The 21514-nt window shown below is 39.4% G+C and overlaps 1 protein-coding gene across 1 annotated transcript in view; it reads right to left on the bottom strand.

Annotated features, from left to right (window-relative positions):
- Positions 1–21514, bottom strand: part of LOC124616368 (Down syndrome cell adhesion molecule-like protein Dscam2) — a 445499-nt gene that overhangs the window by 139307 nt on the left and 284678 nt on the right. Inside the window, exons 22-23 of the mRNA XM_047144679.1 lie at positions 10444–10803; positions 2789–2974 (exon numbers count right to left, since the gene is read on the bottom strand). Of these exons, the coding sequence (XP_047000635.1) occupies positions 2789–2974; positions 10444–10803 (546 nt within the window). The remainder of the gene's footprint in view (positions 1–2788; positions 2975–10443; positions 10804–21514) is intronic.

Here is a 21514-nt window from a genome sequence, read left to right as displayed (position 1 = left end):
GATATCATTTTTGAGATGTTTGTATTCCTTTTTGCCTACTTCATTTACTGCATTTTTATAATATCTCCTTTCATCAATTAAATTCAACATTTCTTCTGTTACCCAAGGTTTTCTATTAGCCCTTGTCTTTTTACCTACTTGATCGTCTGCTGCCTTCACTACTTCATCCCTCAGAGCTACCCATTCTTCTTCTACTGTATTTCTTTCCTCCATTCTTGTCAATTGTTCCCTTATGCTCTCCCTGAAACTCTCTACAACCTCTGGTTCTTTCAGTTTGTCCAGGTCCCATCTCCTTAAATTCCCACCTTTTTGCAGTTTCTTCAGTTTCAATCTGCAGTTCATATCCAATAGATTGTGGTCAGAATCCACATCTGCCCCAGGAAATGTCTTACAATTTAAAACCTGGTTCCTAAATCTCTGTCTTACCATTATATAATCTATCTGATACCTTTTAGTATCTCCAGGATTCTTCCAGGTATACAACCTTCTTTTATGATTCTTGAACCAAGTGTTAGCTATGATTAAGTTATGCTCTGTGCAAAATTCTACAAGGCGGCTTCCTCTTTCATTCCTTCCCCCCAATCCATATTCACCTACTATGTTTCCTTCTCTGCCTTTTCCTACTGACGAATTCCAGTCACACATGACTATTAAATTTTCGTCTCCCTTCACTACCTGAATAATTTCTTTTATCTCGTCATACATTTCATTAATTTCTTCATCATCTGCAGAGCTAGTTGGCATATAAACTTGTACTACTGTAGTAGGCATGGGCTTTGTGTCTATCTTGGCCACAATAATGCATTCACTATGCTGTTTGTAGTAGCTAATCCGCACTCCTATTTTTTTATTCATTATTAAACCTACTCCTGCATTACCCCTATTTGATTTTGTATTTATAACCCTGTAATCACCTGACCAAAAGTCTTGTTCCTCCTGCCACCGAACTTCACTAATTCCGACTGTATCTAACTTTAACCTATCCATCTCCCTTTTTAAATTTTCTAACCTACCTGCCTGATTAAGGGATCTGACATTCCACGCTCCGATCCGTAGAACACTAGTTTTCTTTCTCCTGATAACGACGTCCTCCTGAGTAGTCCCCGCCCAGAGATCCGAATGGGGGACTATTTTACCTCTGGAATATTTTACCCAAGAGGACGCCATCATCATTTAATCATACAGTAAAGCTGCATGTCCTCGGGAAAAATTACAGCTGTAGTTTCCCTTTGCTTTCAGCCGTTCGCAATACCAGCACAGCAAGGCCGTTTTGGTTAATGTTACAAGGCCAGATCAGTCAATCATCCAAACTGTTGCCCCTGCAACTACTGAAAAGGCTGCTGCCCCTCTTCAGGAACCACATGTTTGTCTGGCCTCTCAACAGATACCCCTCCATTGTGGTTGCACCTACGGTACGGCCATCTGTATCGCTGAGGCACGCAAGCCTCCCCACCAACGGCAAGGTCCATGGTTCATGGGGGGGAATATTGCAGCTGCATGAACTGCTTTTGGGAGAAACTCTCAGTGCTCTGTTTGATGTTACACAGAATCTCTACATTTGCATTGTTCGAGTGTTCAACAAATACTGAAAGTGAATTTAAAGCTCTATCTGTACAAGCTGTGGATCGTTCATCAACTTCAACCTAACAATCTGCTAGCAAGTAGTCATTATGTGAATGCATGTTGGCAAAAGTGCATGATGATGACAGTTTCATTAACAGCCTTTGGATGGTGGATGAAGCTCACTTCCATTTAAGTGGCTTTGTCAATGGACAAGATTTTCATTATTTTTCCCAGCAAAATCCATGTCAGCTACACAAGTGTCCATTGCACAGCAGAAAGGTTACTGTATGATGCACCATGTCATTGAAAGGTGTTATAGGTACCTTCTTTTTCAAAGATGGTGATGGGTGTACAACCCCTGTAATATCTATTCAGTATGCTGCCATAATTGAAAGTTTTGTTGCGCATCAACTGCCCCATTTTCTTGCCAGCAGTTGGTTTCAACATGATGGATGGAGCAGTGGCACACACAGTACAGATTCTGATGGGAGCTGTGTGATGATTGTTTGTATCTGTGTTATTTTTTTTGTGGGGACCTTAAGAGCATGGTTTACCATACTTGACCTGCCCTGCCACTGAATAAATTACAGCAAGAATATGGGAGGAAATCTCCAGTTGAGCCATGAATAATGTTCCTATCAGGCTGCAGGTGTGTGTGTATACCAAGATGGAGCACATATATCAAACTTGATACTCGGTACTATACATTGACATAAATAAATATGTGTTAAGTAATTGCACTTTTCCATTAATTTCCTTTCCAAAATTTTCCACTCTATTGACTCTCCCTGTATAATAAAAATGCATGTGATCCAATAGTTGTACAGTTAGAAGTATGACATTAACAGCGACTTCTTCATACAACTGACGCAGCTGCTTTATTCTTTTTTCCAAAGTAGAAAATTCCTTATACTTTTACTCATTATGTTTTGGCCGAGGCAACACATGTAGTGTATAGTATTTTAACAGTAGTTGTTAGTGCTCCTTAGAAAAAATTCTGCATCAGTCTTCACAAGATGCATATCATAGAATCATTAGTTAGTGATATAAGATGATAAACTAGTAGCTATAACTTAAAGGAGAGAACATCAACAAACTGTGAAATAAAGTTTCTGGAAAAAGTAGATATCATGTCAAAACTTTCAAAGTGATTTTCATGAGACTACTATTTGCTTCTAAAACATGAGGTACTGTGAGCTGATTCTACACATTATTATTAATTTACCTGATCCTTTGGTAGCTGCATTTACTACTGGACTTGGTTTGCTTGTACCAACAGAATTACTTGCTGTGAGGTACAACTGGTAATTTGAGCCACATTTTACTCCTTCCAAGTTGTACGTCTTTCGATCAGGATCAATTGATACTTCTTGCCACTCACCAAAATCTCTCTTGTAGTTAAGTGTGTATCCTACATGAACAAGAAAGCTTTGTTTCGGTAACAGTTAAAATGCAAATAGGCAAATAAGCATTTACTGAATTATTGTTTTTATGCATATCTTCCAGATTTGATACTGCGCAAAATTTTTATCATCCATTATTGTTAGGGGATGAGACAGAACAAATGCTTTTCAAGATGAAGTGTAATGTATGTTGATATTTTCACAGAAAAATTTAAAGATGCATTTATGAAAATTTACAGACAGAAAGTAAGTTGAATCTTTTCACAAGACAGATGATGGACATTAAAAGCAGTAACTGAGGATAATTTACTCAAAGCACTTCAATTTTTCTATTGCATTCATTTATCTATGGATGTTGTCCATAATTGCAGTTTTGGAATGTAATCCTACCTCCAGACACAATAAAATTTTATTTCCTATGCACAATGCAGTTTGAAGTCTGTGGTGTAATCACCAGATACCAAGGAACAATGTTGTATTGTGTGGTTGTTTATGTGTACAGTGAATGAGAAGATTTGGTTATGTTATTAGAGTAATAACATCTTGTTAATTGTAATATATGAATGATAACCTTAAATGTAAATTTTGGCTGTAGCAAAAAACCGAGACCTTCGTATGGCTGATCTCCCATGGCCTCAATAATTTTGAAGAACGCTATTGTAAATAGTACTTTACCAAACACAAGCTTGATAAAGTACTATTTTAAAATAACAGCCTGGTGAAAACATCATTATTTAAGTCAGTCAAGAAAACAGAAGAAATTGTAAGACAGAACTACTGGTTATTACTTATCTCTAGGAGACAAAATATTTAGTACTGCTGACAGATGCATATAAAAGTACATACCCGTACACTATTGTAGCATTTTGAAACATTGGTTCCTTCCTCAAACTGGAGAAAGAGACAGGTTGGGGAATGTTAAAGAGGAACAGCAAGTCTCTCAGACCCCAGGGTTAGAGGGATCCATCTTCTGTGAGAATGATGGGAGACAAAGATGAAGAGGCAGCTGTCAGAGAGATTAGGAGGTCAGATATAGTACATGGGTAAACACTGTGCCAGCTTCAGTCCAGAGATAAGACAAAATTAGAAGTAAAGGTGGGTTAGGAGAAGAGAAATGAAATCCTTTCATCCCATACCTCTTAATTCCACTACTTCTTTCTCTTCCTCCAATCCTTCTTCACCCATCACTTGGCCTCATCATTGCAGGACTCCTCACCCTCATCCTCACAACAGCTGGGTCTCTCTGACCGTGGTGTTTGAGTTCAGGCTCCTTCTTTTTAAACTTTCCCATCAACTCTTTCCCCTCCATGAGGAAGGAACAGGGAATTAATAGTTCAGAAAGCTAGGATACTGTGCATACTTTTATGTGATTTATTGGCAGTGCTAAATAATTTGCCTCTTTGAGATAAGTGGTGACCATAAATTCTATCTCAACAAGATCTTAAAGGTAAAGCTGACACTAAATTTCAATGGGTAACATTTGAAATTGGCATTCAAGAGAATACTCTATAATGTTTGATGATATGTCAACAGATTTTAACAAAAAGCCATTTAAACATTTAAAAAAATGTCAAAAATCTTTGGTACCATTCACATACAAAATATTGAATGTGAAAGCATTGTGCTTTCTGGCAGTATAAGAAACTGACTGCAGGAAAAAATGTTAAGTACTGTCTATAAATACACCAACAAAGGTGTTCACGGAGTATAAAGTTAAAATACTATGTAATGTCAACTTATATTGTCTATATTATTGAAAAAATAAAATCCATAAACTACAGAATAGCTGGTCAGTAACACAGTCAAGATAAAGAAATTCCAAGTACATGCCAATCAAAATATCTAAAACTAGAAAACATTATTCCTAGCTTTCAGAACTAAGAGGTGTAGTGCGTGTATGTTGAGGGTACAATATAATTGAGGTACAACACAGTGTTGAATGATAACGATGCTTTATTGCATGAATATTCACCCAGTGAAAGGTACAAGTCTATTCTGCTTGGAAGCTAAGGACACATTGAAGTCTGTGATTAGTTCACAGATATTGCACTTATTGTGCATCAGTGATGTATACTGACAGGCCAAAACATTGTGACCACTGCCCACTGTGATGCTGGATGCTGCCTGGTGGCATTGCGGGCACATGATATGCTAGCAAAAGTTTGTAAGCAGAGCAGACATGGGCATGGGATCACTCTAGTGAAGATATGGATTCTAAATGGGGAAAGCTATAGACATAAATGACTTTGACAAATGACATAGTATTATTATGCAGAGGCTGTTAATGAGTATCTTGAAAATGGTGAAGCTGGTCTAATGTTAACATGCTACTGTCATGAGAATCTACAGAATGAAATAGAAGGACAGTGAAACTATCACTAGGAGCTAAATGTTAGGGTGTCCACTACTGTTCAAGGAACATGGGGTTTGGAGGCTTCTCTGCCCTGTAAGTAGGATGGATAGTGATCTGTGGCATCTCTGCCAAAAGAGCACAATGCTGGTGTGCGCATAAGATTCCAGAACACGCTGTTCACCGTACATTGTTAACATGTTGCTCTGCAGCAGACCACCCCTATGTGTAGACATGTTGATCCAACAACATAATCAATTATGATTGCAAGTGGGCATGGGACCATTGAGATTTGACCATCAATCAGTTGAAACATGTCAGCTGTTCAGCGAATAATCACATTTTTGCTACACTAGGTTGATGATCATCTCCACAAACACCACCGTTGAGGTGAATGGCGGCTCAAAACATAAAGCACGCCATGGATGCAGGCTGGCAGGAGCAGTATTATGCTATGGTAGATATTCTCTCTTCGCTTGCATGTGACCTACGGTAGTAATTGAAAACACACTGATAGCTGAGAACCACCTGTATCCCTTCATGCTTGATGTCTTCCCTGGCTGTGACTTCATGCAGCCAGAACCACGCTACAGTAGTTTGAGGAACACTGTAGGAACTCATGTTGATGTCTCAGTGACCAAACTCACCTGATGTAAATCCTATGGAATCCATCTGGGTCATCGGATGCAGTCACCACATGTGCAAATCCGCTGCCCATTATTTATGTGAATTACATGACCTGTGCATAGACATCTAATGCCACACACCTCTATGAAAATACCAACAAACTGTTGGATTCTTGATAGGCAGAATTTGTGATGTATTTTGTTTCAAAGACTGATAAACAGCTGTTAAACAGGTGATCATAATGCTTTGGCTCTTCAGTGTATATCGCAGTGGATGTTCCCTCAGAGAACTCCCTCCTCTTTAGTGTGGACCACTGAAAGGAAGACAATAGTGGGATCAGTAATTGCTACAGTGGTGGATACTGACGTGAATGACTGCTCATGCCATGGCTGGCTCTCTTTTGAGACATGATGGGAGCATTTCTTTAAGTGATGCCTGTAGATGCATGTGGCCAACCATGCTATGGCTGACACTTTCATGAGACAGACTGGATTATTTCTTGAAGTCACGATTGGCGTGGTATGAATGATAAACTAGAGGTGTGGCTGTAGCTGACATGGGAACCATCCATTGTGTCCACACTGGTCACCAGTGGTATAACCAAAGGATCAGGAGTGGGCTGTTGGTGGGAAGGACGTTGGCATGTGGAGGCCAGGTGTGCCAAAGAACTTCGACCTGATCAGAGCAACGGTGTATGTTGAGGGGGCCTTGTGCTTGTTGTAAGCTGGTAATTTATTTGCTGGAGCAAACTTCAATGGGTCTGTGTGGAGGCCGTCAGTGGTGAATGGGATCAATGTATAGGCATGAACACAGGGTGCCAGCCTGTTTCAGATCATAGTTGAAGTCAATGTAGACAGAGATGCAATGATAGAGTCCAGCATTTTGTGTTGAACTCATGTTAGGAAGAGGTGTTAAAGTTGTAAGTGGCATTTGGATGCAAAATGTGCAACTGAAGGTGGTCAAAAACACTTTGTGTTGTGTTCAGTTCCACCAATATGTTCTGAATGTGGCATCTTAGAACATCATCAACATGTGGTAGTGTGTTGTAGTCAAACGAGGAACCAGGTGAACATAGCAGGTGGGGTAGGTGTTCTCATGTGAAGATCGATAGTGGGCAGTGGTTGAGCTATGTGGCAGTGAGTCATGCAGAAGAGACATGGTGATGATGTGCTGTAGAGCCAGAAGGGTATGCTTGATGATGCCAGTGGTGGTGTATCTGGATGGCAAGTCAGGGTGCAATGTACTGACCTATGTGCTTTTCTGTATGTGTGTAAAGTTGGTGCTGGGTAGTGTGGGGAGTGGGCATAATAGGATGTAGGTTGGGTGTGGGACTGGGGCCATGCATGTGCTCTCACTCTTATCTTCATGATGGTTGTGTGTCAAGGCCATGAGCTGACTGTGCATCTGGGTGAGGGTAGCAGCCATGTCATTATTACATTATGGGAGCAACATGTTCTTCATATGGAGTTCATTCGATGATACACGGCAGCTGTTGTAGCATTGGTGAGTCACCAAGAGCTGGTCAGCTGAGGAGTCACACTGCTCAGCGTGTCAACAAGTGTATGATTGTCTTCCTTTTATTTGTCTTGAACAGTCAGTGTACCAGGTAGGGGTGGAGGCAGCAGCAGAAGGTCCTGGCATGCAGCATCACATGTCGGAGTACAGGAATGCAATCTGGGGTACAATTGCTAGAGGTAGAATTGGCATAAAAGGCCCATCACTAGGTTTTATTTCATGACTTCCTTAACAGAGAATGTCCATGTGAGGCAGTGAGATGGTGACAGTTGTAGTATCCTGGTCATGGATCCATGCACTGTGGTCAATGAGCTAGCAGCATTCCACAGTTGCAATGCTGTAGGTTCACCCTTTGTTGATAAGGTGTCAAGTGGTGGTAGGTTGACACCAGAACTTGAGTCCACTGAAAGATGGTTTGCCTGAGATGGTGAGGCAGGCGGCATAGTTGAAAACCCGGTTCTCAGAAGTGGGACCAGTGGAGGTGGAAGTCCAGTGGAACACTCATCAGAGTTAAAGTCAATGATAAGATCACATTCATGTGCCAAATTGGACATGTGAAGTCTGGTAGCTGTTGTTACCACTGAAATGAGTGTCACTAAATTGAACTCTTAAGCTTATGGTGGGGCATGGTTGCTCAGTGTGATGCTGTTAGTGGTGCGCTGTGCAGGTGTGAGCTCAGTGAGGTCAGTGGTATGATGCATCTGCATGGGAGTGATGCAAATGCTGATGATCTACTCATGGTCACGTGTGGCTAGCGGAATTCTGTGCTGACACAGGTGGAGGGAAGCAGGGGTTTGTTGATATCATGTGAAGGTGGGTCACTGCTTGAGGTGGACACAGTGACGTCAAGTGATCTGGTAAAGTCAGTCAGGCTTGGCTGCTGTGTGTACACATTGTCGATGTTTGTTAGAGTATTCGTGAGTTAATCTATTATCAGTTGTCCTTGCAAGGTCTTGAATTGTGGCAAACGAGTGCAAATCTGAGCTGTTGGAATATTGCAGTTCACTGATTGCATAATATTTCTGCAGGCCTGAGAAGCCAATGAAGTCCCACAGTAAATCATTCATTGCTTTTGATTTGTTTGGTGCTACTGTCAGAGTTCAAAACGCAGTATTGGAATACAACACTTGCAGAATTGATCACTGTAGGTAGTTGAAGAGTTAGGTGAGAAGCACTGAATTGTCCAGAATGGAAAATGTGGGTATGGCATGTGAATTTTGGCACACGACGATTATGCTCAGCTCTCATTGTTGTAGCATAGTATTCAGTTTTATGCATATTCGGTGAAATTTGTAGGCATCAAGAATCATCATTATAGTGGGTGTATAGTGCAAGTATCATATAATTGAAGTGTAACATGATACAGAACAATAACAATTCTCTATTACATGAACCTTGTAAAAGGTATATGTCTGTTCCACTTGGAAGATAAGAATTCACTGAAGTCTGTGATTAAGTCACAGATATTCCACTTATCTTACATTAGCGATATATATCATGTGGATGTTGACACAGAGTGATAGATTAGATAAGGTTAGAAAGTAAAGACACACTGACTACAGTTTGAGAGGAAGCTCCTTTTCCATCCTTCCCCAATTTATCCCTTTTTCCTCCATGGGCATAGAACACTCGAGTTCTGAAAGCTATGTATACATATTTTTTCTGCTTTTAAGTGTTCCTATCAGCACACACACGGAAGTTTGCATCCTGAATGTATGCTCTGGCCAACCACTCTCTTGCAGTGTAGTTCAACATAGAAAGCTGGTAAAATAGGGCTCACTTCAATGGCTCATCAGAACATAGAGCACTGAAAAGAGTTTACAAGACACGTAATGATTGGTAAGGGTATTATTGATGTGGGGAAGGTGAGGAAAAGCTATTACAGTTGGCATGGAGAGTACAATGATTATGGTGCACCTCAGCTTAGACTACAAATAAAAATAAAAAAATCATAGTTCTTGAGGAGATATGGGTCAATGAATTCCTGAAGTGAGTGGTACTGAAGCACAAAAGGTACTCACTCCCATTTATTGTGGAAAGATCAATCAGTTTTAGAGTTGGAATTTTTACTTGTGAAAGGAATAACTGTTTGTAGCTGGAGTTTGAAGAGGTTAATAAGGCACAGTTTTGCAGGAAAAGAATAGAAATTGCTGTTGTCTGTGTTTGAGTTACTTGGGAGGGACAGCAAGAGAGAGACTACTGTTGATCTAGTGAAATAACATATTTATTAACTTTAGTACTGGCATTTAGTTTGTTAATCTAATCTATAGTTGTCTCAGAGGATAACATCAGCCTGTGTAGCATGAGGGAACTAATATCGTGCAATATTTCTGATGTTTGTAAAGCTGCGGGTGAATTCTGTACATGAAGGATACTTTTGCTCAGGACAAGGGAAAAGGGTTGGATGGCCTCAGGCCAGGCACTTCTAAGGTTCAGCTTTTCAGGTGGCATCTCATATGTGGTTGCAAACTGAAAGTGAAAAAAATATGATTGTGAAGTGTATTGAGATTATGTGGTAAGGCTTTCATAGTGACAAAGCTGAAATATTCATCTATTTGTGAATTTTACATCAACTAAAGTACATCTGTAGCCAGTTATATAAATACACTGTAAGAGTATTATTTAACTGTTACAAAAGAAATCCATCAGTAGGAATAAGTAAATAAAAGAGAGTGGTGCATGAAATGAAATACATGCACACATACAATAAAGATAGTGGATGACATTACCCTTACATATTCTCTACAGTTGTGATTATGGTTTTAAGCATAAAAATTAAAATAATACTGGTATTCTCTGTACATGTAGTTCATTCACACCAAGAAATTATCCGTATGGTTGTTTAACCACTACTAATTTCACTACAGGTAATATGTTTAAAGTTTCCATTGCTGTTTATGTGTTTTTTAATTTGGCATATTTATCTAACAGAAAACTCTTATCTCAATCTGCTGAAAACTTATGAGTTATGATGAATACACTTGCCAGTGATTGGGCTTCCCCCGTCATCAAATAACTTCCATTGCAGTGACAGGCTGCGAGATGTGGAAGCTGGAACAGACAATACAGGAGGGCTGGGTGGAATCTGAACAATGACCCAGTAGTTGATTTCATCTTTTCCATAGACATTCTCTGCCACGCAAGTATAATTGCCTGCTTCCTGAGGACGAAGTGGCCCTAGTGCAAGGCCACCGTCTGGAAGGACTTGGGATGTAATTGAGGCACCAGATGGCCCTCTCCACTGTCTAGAAGGAGCTGGAAGTCCAACTGTCCGACATGGTAACACCAGGCTTTGTCCAGCACCATGTACAACACGTCTGGAAAATGATGCTATCCGTGCTGGCACTGCAATGAAAACATATAATACTTTAGTTCATTATATGGCATAAGAATGTAAATTGATGATGGAACACTGTCAGGGGCTAATTAGGTCTTTGACAACCACTACACCATCTTATGTGGTAAAAATTTGGTGAGGTGGGTATAAAAAGTGAATGAATGTTTTACTTTTGTGAAATATGAGGAGATACCCAAAGGAAACTGAATTAAAATATTTTTTGAACTTACTTATTCATATTTTAAGCACAAACCTTCAATCTCCTTGAAAGTACTCTCCACTTGCACTAATACACTTGTCTAATCTTTTATTCAGTTTTTCAAAACATTGTTGAAGTTCATCTTTCGTGATACTTGACAGTGTCTCTGTCATTTTTTCTTCACCTCAGAAACATGAGCAAAACACTTTCCTTTCATGCCTTTTCTCACTCTAGGAAATGAAAACAAAGTCCCACAGGGCTAGGTCAGGTGTGTATGGTGGGTGAGAAACAGGAGTCATACCATTTTTGGTCAAAAATTGTCATATAGACAGGGCTGTGTGAACAGGGGCATTGTCATAATGTAAAACCAGTCACTCGACTGCCACAAATCAGGACACTTCTGTCACACACTGTTGCGCAATCTTTTCAGAACTTCCAAGTAGAAAGCCTGGTTAATGTCAGACCCTGTGGAACAAACTCTGAATGGACGACACCTTTCTCATTAAAAATAAATAAATAAATAAAATAAAATAAAAATAAAAAAAATAAAAAATAAAAAATAAAAATCAGCATTGGCTTAATGTTTGACTTCACATGATGAGCTTTCTTGGGGTGAGGAAAACTTGAAGTCTTCCACTAGCTCAATTGTTGCTTTGATTCAGAATCATGGGAATAGATCCAAATTTTGTCAGCTGTGATAATTTTTTAAAAATTTTCAATCAATTCAGGACTCTTTTCTCAAAGAACAGCATGATTCCACGTGACCTTGTTTTTGTTCAGCAGTCAGCAGTCATGACAGAAATTTGGCAGCAGTATTTTTCTTCTGTCACAATTTGCTGAACTCCAAGTCACTCCTGACAGCTCCACAATTTCTTCAGTGGTCTGTTGGCAATCTTCATTGATGACTGCATCAATGTTTCCAATAATTTCATGTGTTTGGACCATGAAAGGATGATCAGAATGAGGTTTGTCATCAACTGATATTTCACCATTTTTGAAATGGAACAACCACATGAACACTTCAACTTTTCCCATAGCATTTGTCCTTGTACACCATTTTTAACATTTCAAGAGTTTCTGTTTCATTTCAAGAGTTTCTGAGTGAAAAGCACAAGTTCACTGCCAAGCAATGGTTACAAAAAGCAGCCATTACAAAATGACAGTCCCACAAAACAGTTGTCACTATAAACTCTGCCAAAACTAGTCCTGACCTCCTTCAGTAATGGCACTCAGCTTACTGACTCTCTGCATTCATAGTGCCAAAATGCAGTACTACAAAAGCTCTGCCCTCCTAAAAAATTAGTTTAGTTCCTTTTGGGTACCTTCTTGTATGTGGTATATTTCAACCACTGATGCCCCTTTTAAAATGCTTCTTAGATGGCTACCTTAAACTATTCACAATTCAGAGCAATAAAGGAAAGAAGAGACCAGCTGAGTATATGGGATGAGTCACATAAGTGATAACACCCCATTTATTTCATGAATGGTTCCAAATATCGAAATGAGGCTTTTGCAAATGATAAGAGAAGGGGCGCAAAATTTTTATGTGATAAAGAGCTTTAAATTTTGTAATTCTTGTAATGTAGTGTTTGAAAAGACAAGTACAGCAATGTAATGGTTGTTAATTTTTAGGTTGAAACTCTCTGCAAAAGAATCCAAGAAATATTCTAAAATTAAAAGGCAAGATGGTCATAATTAGCTATTGCACTGCAAACAGCCTCATCAGGCTACATCATAGTATCAAGCCTTCTGACTGTTTACTTGTCTGTACTGCAGAACTAGCAGGAACTGTGTAGTCTATCAGCAGATCACTTCAGCTTCATCATTCCTTTCATGCAGACATACATCAATGTGGAGAAGTTAGACATGCTTCTTTTACCCTGAGAATGTCAAAGAAATGCTGTTGGAACAGTATGGTGGTGTAGGGATATCTATCTCGATCATTGCCATCTGTCATGAATTATTAGGTCACTAGTGCAAACAGGCAACTTCAACATCAAACAGAAGACAAGAATGAAGATAATTGACAGAGCACATGAAGAAGCTGTTGCAGCTACAATGCTTATCAACCTGCATTGTGGCATGAGATGTATTGCCACAGAATGAGGGATCAGCCAAATGAGTGTCATTCACATCTTGCATCAATATAAATTCCACCCTTATCATCTTTCACTACTTCAGGTACTCGGAGGACATGATTTCAATTGTCATATAGAATTTTGTCAGTTTGCTCTGGGTGGTACCTGAGAGATAACACTACATTTTCACAATGTGTGCCTTTCACAAACAAAGCAACTCTGTAAACCATGACAATGCCACTTTTCATAATAAGCACTACTGCACAGCTGAAAATCCATGCTGGCTTTGCCAGGTACAACACAGACAACCATGAAGCATAAATGTATGGTGCAGCATCATAGGAAATTCCATTCTGGGACCTCACTTCATCTGATGTGTGGTAAATGAAAATACATGGGCATACTTTCTCACAAACATTCTACCTGTTCTCTTAGAAAAGATACCACTGGATGGGCGACAGTGTATGCGGTTCCATCATGATGACTTCCCAGGTCACTCTTCCTGTGTTGCTTGTAAATATTGAATGAAAAGTTTTCTGATTGTTGGATAGGATGGAATGCTGCAGTACAGTGGCCAGCCAGGCCCCCTGATTTTACTCATCTTGATTTATTTCTATGAGGAACATTTAAAAATGCAATCCATCATGAAACCCAATTACACCTTATGATATGCAAGGTTGAAGCATGCAGCAGCATATGATCCTATGTACTTTCATAGGTTCATCTATCTCAGGCACGGGCAAACGTTGCACACGGCTCATGAACGTACAGCGCTGCACGTGTGCTGCTTGCGTGCAATCGTCGACCGGGGCAGTGGCCACAGCCATTGCGGTACTCTCCCAAGTTAGAAGATCCAGAGTGAGCTACCGACCTTGAATTTTTAGTAGACATTACCAGACAGGAATGCATTGAACACAAGTTTGCAAGGAGAAAATCAGCTAATTTGTGAAATGGCTGCAAAAAGGTGCAAGCTTTCACTAACAAGCTTGAGCTGTGGGAACAACAGCTCTCGTCAGGGAACACAGTGCATTTCCCTTCCCTACTCTGTCTACTGTGCGAGAACAGAATTGCAAAGAATATGTTTCCGTACTCAGTGCAATAAAAGAGGAATTTCTCAAGCGATTTGCAGATATATCATATTTATCCCAAGCTTTTGAATGGTTCTCAAGACCATTTGCTGTTTCTGTAGATGATATTCATCTCAATTTGCAAATGGAATTAATAGATCTACAGTGTAATTCTCGTCTGAGAGGCAAGTTCCTTTTGGCAAAACGTGTAATGGACTATTATCTCGACTTTCCACAGCAAGAATTTTCTCGTCCCCATTGTGAAGCCGCGAAGATAATGTCAGTGTTTGGCTTGACATAAGTTTGTGAGAGATTTTTTTATGTTATGAAAATTAATAAGTCTCGGTTAGGAGCAAAAAAAAAATCAGTGATGAAAATTTATGTAATTGTTTGCGTTTGTCTGTATATAGAAACTTGACAATTAAACATTAAACGTATTGTAAACCCCACCTGTGATAATTAAATAAAATGTATCGTAGGTAACATGTGCTCTTTCAAACCAGAGTTTCTTTCAAGCACTCCTACTAACCTTATTCCTTCATTCAATAAAGCAAGCTAGGAAACAAAATGCATTACAGAGGAAGGAGTGGAGAGACGGCATGGTGGGGAGGGGAGAGAAGCGGGTGGTCAGCTTGCCCCTGTGTGCATGTAGAACACCTGTTAACTGCACACGAGCAAGTGTACCGCACACGTGCAGGATTCCTGCCCGCCCCTGATCTATCTCTTGAAAGGCAATTGCAAAAATAGCTTGCAGTCAATGGTAAACAATTTGAGCATATGGTAAATTAAAGTGTAAAACTACGTTTTGTTATGTGTTTATTTTGTGGGTGACATATCATTCTGAATAAAATGTTTCAATGAAAACAATCAATTACTGACAAAATTATTTAATTGGATAGAGAATTGGATAAATAAAACACTTCATTTATTTAAAGTGTATTCCATGTAACTACTATTTCAAGTAGAGTCTATAGAAACATTTGTCTGGCAGCTGGTGTTTTACCTTTAAGGAGCATTCAGGTAAAGTCATGTCAGTTTTTTTTTCTCCAAATCTAAGGAAGTTAATACAGTGGTTCCTTTTTTCCCGTGAATAGATCTGTTTATCATTATGAAGTATGGATGACCAACATTTCTGTTTCAGCTTTGACATGTAATCAGCAATGAGAATGGTTTAAATGGAAAACTGCCTGAAAGAAACTAGCTGTTTCTACAAAAAACTTAGAAATGTACACACATTTGAAATAGTTTCCTAAGCACCATCTTATACACCAGAAGCTAGCATTTTCTGGAAATCCAAATGCAAAAATCATACCTAGTGTTATATCTATGTCATATAAGAAATGAGGTTTTATCTTGCCTGTCTTACTGCATATAAAAGGGATGCATGATGTAAGAGCTCTGCTTGGCAGTTTACACCACAATAGCTAACTCTGGTCACATTGCTTTCCAATTTTAGTACATTTCTCAGAGTCTTTGATGAAAGGTTTAATACTTGTTTCAATACCTCAGTTGATACCAGAATTCAGAGTAATATCCATACCAAACATTATGTACCCTCAGCATACTCTCAACTGTGGAAAGCTCATTTCGATATTTGGAACCATTCACAAAATAAAAGGGATTTATGTCTTATGTGACTCACTATGTATAATGAACTGTAGGTGCTTATTTGACTTAGCCATGAATTATGTTTGTTGTCCTTATATGAGTCTTTTGAATATCAAAAATTGGGGTTGCAGCATGGACTTTTCGGATTTGACTGGCTGTTCCTTCCAAGTCACACCATGAGGAACTGTTACAGGACAGAAAGTGGTAAATTATATGTTTTTATACAATTACTTTTTTATCCTACTCTGCATAGGTAGAAACACAGTTTATCATTAATCACACTGGTGGTAATGAGAAGACCATTGGAGCGAAATGAATAGTTCTGATGGTGAATGACAGTGGAGATCACAAGGTGAATTAGCATCCAACACAAGTCCAGAATGTAGCTGATTGTCTAAACACGTACCACAATCCAGGGAAAAGTACAAATCACAAAACATTAATCAGGAAAGGTCAAAACACTCTGCTATCCAATGGCACATATATAAGACTTTAGGTATTAGTGAGAGACCGCCTGCAATTGGCGAGCTGGAGTGTATCAGAAAACACTCATCAAAGGAGCAGCATCTCGCCTGCTGGCTGCAGCTACTGCATCCTGCACTGGCATGATCCATGGCTTTTACCTGGAGGCCAAGTATCTCTTAGGTGTTCTCTCTCTTGATATTCACTCAATGTGGGGAATCTAAATCACCCTCAGATACAAAAAATACTATCAGGATTTTTCATGTGACTCAGCCGAATTGGCAGACACTTGGAGGTAGATGGAAACTATCACAAGGAAGTCTAATTAGAAAGTTTCAAGAACCAGCTTTAAATATGAATCTAGAGGTGCACTATATAGCACTATGTATCACTTGCATAGGGATAGTGTAGACAAGATTTGATTAGCTGTTTAAACAGTCGTTCTTCCCATGCTCCATATGTGAATGGAATGGAAAGAATCTGTAATATCTGGTACATTGAGAAGTACCCTCTGCTGTGCAGTTCACAGTGGCCTGCAGAATATGGCTGTAGAAGTAAACACATGAGGGTCATTCAGTAATTAAAAAGACAATTTGGTCTGGGGAAAAAACTGTTAGTAGGGCAAGTTTGATATTTTTATGGCTTTAAGTTGGTATCCATGGGATGAGCCCTGATCAGCTGATGTATCAACATTATTTTGTTTATACCCTCAAAAATACATTTCAAAATGGCGAGTCCGCTTGAAACGTCCACATTAGTTGAACTTTTTTTACTTGCTGAAGGCGAGAAACCAGTGAATATATACTGTAGAATGTCTTAAGTTTATGGTGAAGGTTGTATGAATTGTGCAAATTTTTACAAGTGGGTAGAGCTGGTTGTGGCTCAGTGACTGACAAACACTGTTTTGGCTGACCAGTTGCAGTTTCAACTCCCTCACTAGGAAGTCGAATTGAGGAAATTATTCATGCTGACCGCCATGTGACTGTGGAAATGATAGTTGATTAGGTTCAAGTTAGTACTGGTACTGTGAGCACTTCCTCAACAAAATTTTGACTTGTGATGAAACTTGGGTTCACTATTACGGGCCAGAATCAAAACAACAAAGCATGGAATGGAAGCACACCAACTCACCTGTCAAGGAAAAATTCAAAACCCAAGCATCAGCAGGAGAAGTCATGCTGACAATGTTTTGAGACGCTGAAGGTCCAGTTTTTGAGATTATCTCAAAGAGCAGCATACAATGAACAGCCAATGCTACTCAGATTTGCTTTTAAACAAGGTGAAGCCAGCCAAAAGAGTGACATCGTGGATCTCAGAGGAGAGGTGTGATTCTCCAGCAAGACAACACATGTCCCCATATTGCTCAACTAAGCCATGAAACCACCAACAAAATGGGCTGGGAAGTACTGCCTCATCCCCCTTACAGCCCTGATTTAGCATTTAGTGGTTTTCATTTGTGTGGTGCACTGAAGGAGGCATTATGTGGGAAGAGATTCCAGGACAACGAGGACATGAAATAGTTTGTGGGAAATTGGTTCAAACATCAAGGTAAATGGTTCTTTGCAACCAGAATAAAAAAGGTAGCCCATTGGAACAAGTGTGTAAATGTTCAAGGGGATTATGTTTAAAAGTAGAAAAAGTATTGTTTTGTAAAAATAAATACTTTTTGTCACTGATTTTCCTCAGAAACTTCTTTACTTTTGTTGATGACAGAAGTGCTAAAGGCAGCAAGAACTCTGCTGTGATCTTTTTCTACTCAGGGTAATATTCTAGCTGTATATTTTGTCATTGGAAAGATAGTTGTTTATATTACAGAGCTGCAAGAAAACTCCAGAGTTCCTTTCATTTAGCTATTCCCGGTGAATGATACATCTCACTCCACTGAAAAAACTTTTTTTTCTTTTCTTTTTTTGAGTTCAATAGAGGATCATTATTTGGCAATAAAAAAACTACATACATATGTTATTGCACATAAATCTTTTTCAGTATCACAGAAGGAAGTACTGTAGGAATGTATGTAGTAGAGCCTAGTAAACAAAAATATTTAGTACATATGAAATTTGTATGTATTGTACATATGTATAGAAGTAATGCTTAAAAAAATTCTTAACACTGGTCCGTTTAAGTAAGCCTATCTGCTTATGAGCAGCTAACATTTTTCATGACAGATATCTGAACTGGTCACTTTCTTCTTGAGCTTCAAACTATCACAATACAGTATCTAAAACATGTAAATGCTTCAGAAGCAGACAGTATATTTTCATCTTCATTTTCTGTAACACTAGTTGGCATCAGCTTTATCAGTGGTGAGGTATACAATTTCACTATCTTGCCTGATTTTGTGCCCTGAAACTGCACCATTGACACTAATCCAGTTTTGAACATCTTCTTCGTCGTTTTCATGGCAGTTTTCTTTTAGCATACTGAGCATTTCCCGCATATCATTCTGTTCATCATTTACAATTAGACTTGAGAAACTTTGGCCATACCCAAAATTTTATTTCAGGCTTTCTTCAAATTCTGTTCCGTTACACTGTCCTGTGCTGCACCGATCATGTAGGACATGTTTCAAATCGATATTTTTATGATTTCATAACAGACTGTCTGCTCTCTCCTCTTCCCTTTCTAACAATAACTTACTTAACAATTCTCTTCTGTAATATGATTTGAAAGTTTTGATAATGCCTTGATCTGCCTTCCTGGACAGCGTGCATACCTAGTAAGACTAGTGTGCGTGACCAGGATAAGCCATTTTTACGAAAAAAAAAAAAAAATATATATAATTTTGAAGAACTAACCCATCCCCCTATTTTGCCCTCCGTGTAAATACACATACATCATGCAGTTGCTATATGCTGTATATCAGTGTAATATAATAGTATTTGTTAATTTTTTATCAATTTGTTGCATCCTTGAGCCCCCAGTTCTTGGTGTATGTTTAGCGGTTGATGATGTCAGCTGTGGGAGCCTAAGGCAAAAAAGTTAAAGTTCTTATACATTAAGGTATAGGAGAAGCGATGTTTACAATGCTATAAAATAATGGTAAATATCATTTTCAATGGGAAAAAACTTGTTCATGTTACAAAGCACTAAAAATAAAGGGTACACACTGAGTCCTTCCCAGACAGCGGGTTTTGATTACCTCTCGTTGTGCCCTGAAATAAGAAATGTCCTTCCCACTATCCTTTCCACCGCCTCCTATCGTGGTATTCTGCTGTCCACCGAACCTACACAATATACTCGTCCATCCTTACACAACCCTTGCTCCCAAACCCTTACTTCATGGCTCATACCCCTGTGATATACCTAAATGTAAGACCTGTCCCATACATCCTCCTACCACCATCTACTCCAGTCCGGCCACTAACATCACCTATCCCATCAAAGGCAGTGCTACCTGTGAAACCAGTCATGTGATTTACAAGCTAAGCTGCAACCACTGTGCTGCATTCTATGTAGGCATGACAACCAACAAGCTGTCTGTCCGCATGAATGGCCACTGACAAACTGTGATCAAAAAACAAGAGGACCACTCTGTTGCTGAATATGCTGCCAAACATGATATCCTTCATCTCAATGACTGCTTCACAGCCTGTGCCGTATGGATCCTTCCCACCAACACCAGCTTTTCTGAATTGCGCAGGTGGGAACTTGCCCTGCAATACATCCTATCATTCCTGTAACCCTCCTGGCCTCAACCTCTGTTAGTCACTGTCCTCAACCATCCAGCCCCCTCTCTGTTCCCATTCCAGCACTACACAACTGTCATTTAACCGCCATGCCCAGTCTTTTAATTTCTTTTTAATATCTTTTTATTTCTCTCCTTTCCGCTACTTACCCCCTCCCCCTCTCTGCTCCTTCTCTCCTGCCCTCCATCTAAACCGCAACCACTTCACTGTCCACCACTCCCAACATACTATCCCTCCCCCTCCCTGCTCAGCCTCCTCCTTACCCCCACTCACTCACCACTCCCATCATGCACTGGTGCTGCTGCTCACAGTGCAGTTTCAGCTCTCTGAGACTGCACATGTGTGTGCAAGTTGCATTTGCATGAGTGTGTATGTGTGTGTATGTGTGTCTACTGCTGACAAAGGCCTTAATGGCCAAAAGCTATAATTGTATGAATCTTTATGTTGTGCATATTGTGACTCAGCATCTCCACTATATGGTAAGTGGCAACTTGGCAACTTTCCTTCTCTGGTATTGTAGATTCCATGCCAGCTTTTGCATTGTTTGAAATTGATGTTTCAACTCTTCTGCTGGGATCTTCTTCAGGAATGTGTGGTGTCCACATTAACTGAACAGTGTCAATGACCATTGTGGTATTATGTTATAAAGGAAGGGGGACATCTACCCACATTTATGCTGGGGAAGTTGGATTATTGGGTGAAATTCCTGTGGCTACCATTGGTGGATCATGTCACTGGGTAGTAAAGTAAGTTTCCTCCTGACTAATGTTGAGGAAGTACAGTTATTGGATAGAATTCATTTGACTATCTCTGGTGGACCAACATGACTGGATAGAAAGGGATTTTTCCTGCACTTTCACTGAGGAGAGTTATTGGCCAAAATTCTTCCTGCTGCTATTGGTGGGCTACCATCATTGGATAAAAGTGAAACAGGCAGAGGCAGAGAGGGTCAGGTCCAGATCTGTGGGGCAGGGGCAAACTGGGGTATCTGCTACATACAGCAATTTCAGAGTGTGCCAAATTCATATTCTTGAAGGAAAAAAACCTTGTACCACAAAGCGCCTAGCATCCAGTGCACATTGGTCTATCAATTATTATTATGATTTTGAAACACGTCACTGTTGTCATTTGAACATTTTTAACACATTCTAAGTTGATTTCTGAATAAATCAAAGTTGATTTTTGAATGTGTGCACAGTGTATGTACAGTCTCTGCCAGGGGAATCCCTGTCACATCTACAACTAAAAAACTTTTCCGCAGACAAAAGGGGATGGGACTACTTGAACAGGTGAATGTTAATTGTTGTTTGTTTAAATGGTTGTATGGGTGTGCAAATGATCAGTATTGTTATAATTATTAGCAAAATCCACAGATTCAGACTAGCAGAGTGGAAATAAATGAATAACAGAAATAGAAGATAAGAAATATTACATATTAATCATCTCGGTGTGTCAAAGAAAATGAAACTTGGACAGAAAATATTTGCCAGATCACTACACTACTATGAGCCACTTGCACAGTTCCTGGTTAGAAGCCGCTTAAGTTCTATTCTCAGAATAGCTCAGAAAATGCATTGTACGAACGCATAATAACACCTAACCAGAACATAAATACG

Source organism: Schistocerca americana, chromosome 5 (assembly GCF_021461395.2).
Source record: "Schistocerca americana isolate TAMUIC-IGC-003095 chromosome 5, iqSchAmer2.1, whole genome shotgun sequence".
Taxonomy (NCBI): Eukaryota; Metazoa; Arthropoda; class Insecta; order Orthoptera; family Acrididae; genus Schistocerca; species Schistocerca americana.
Note: the sequence above shows the minus strand (reverse complement) of the source record. Positions and strands in the feature narration are given on the sequence as shown.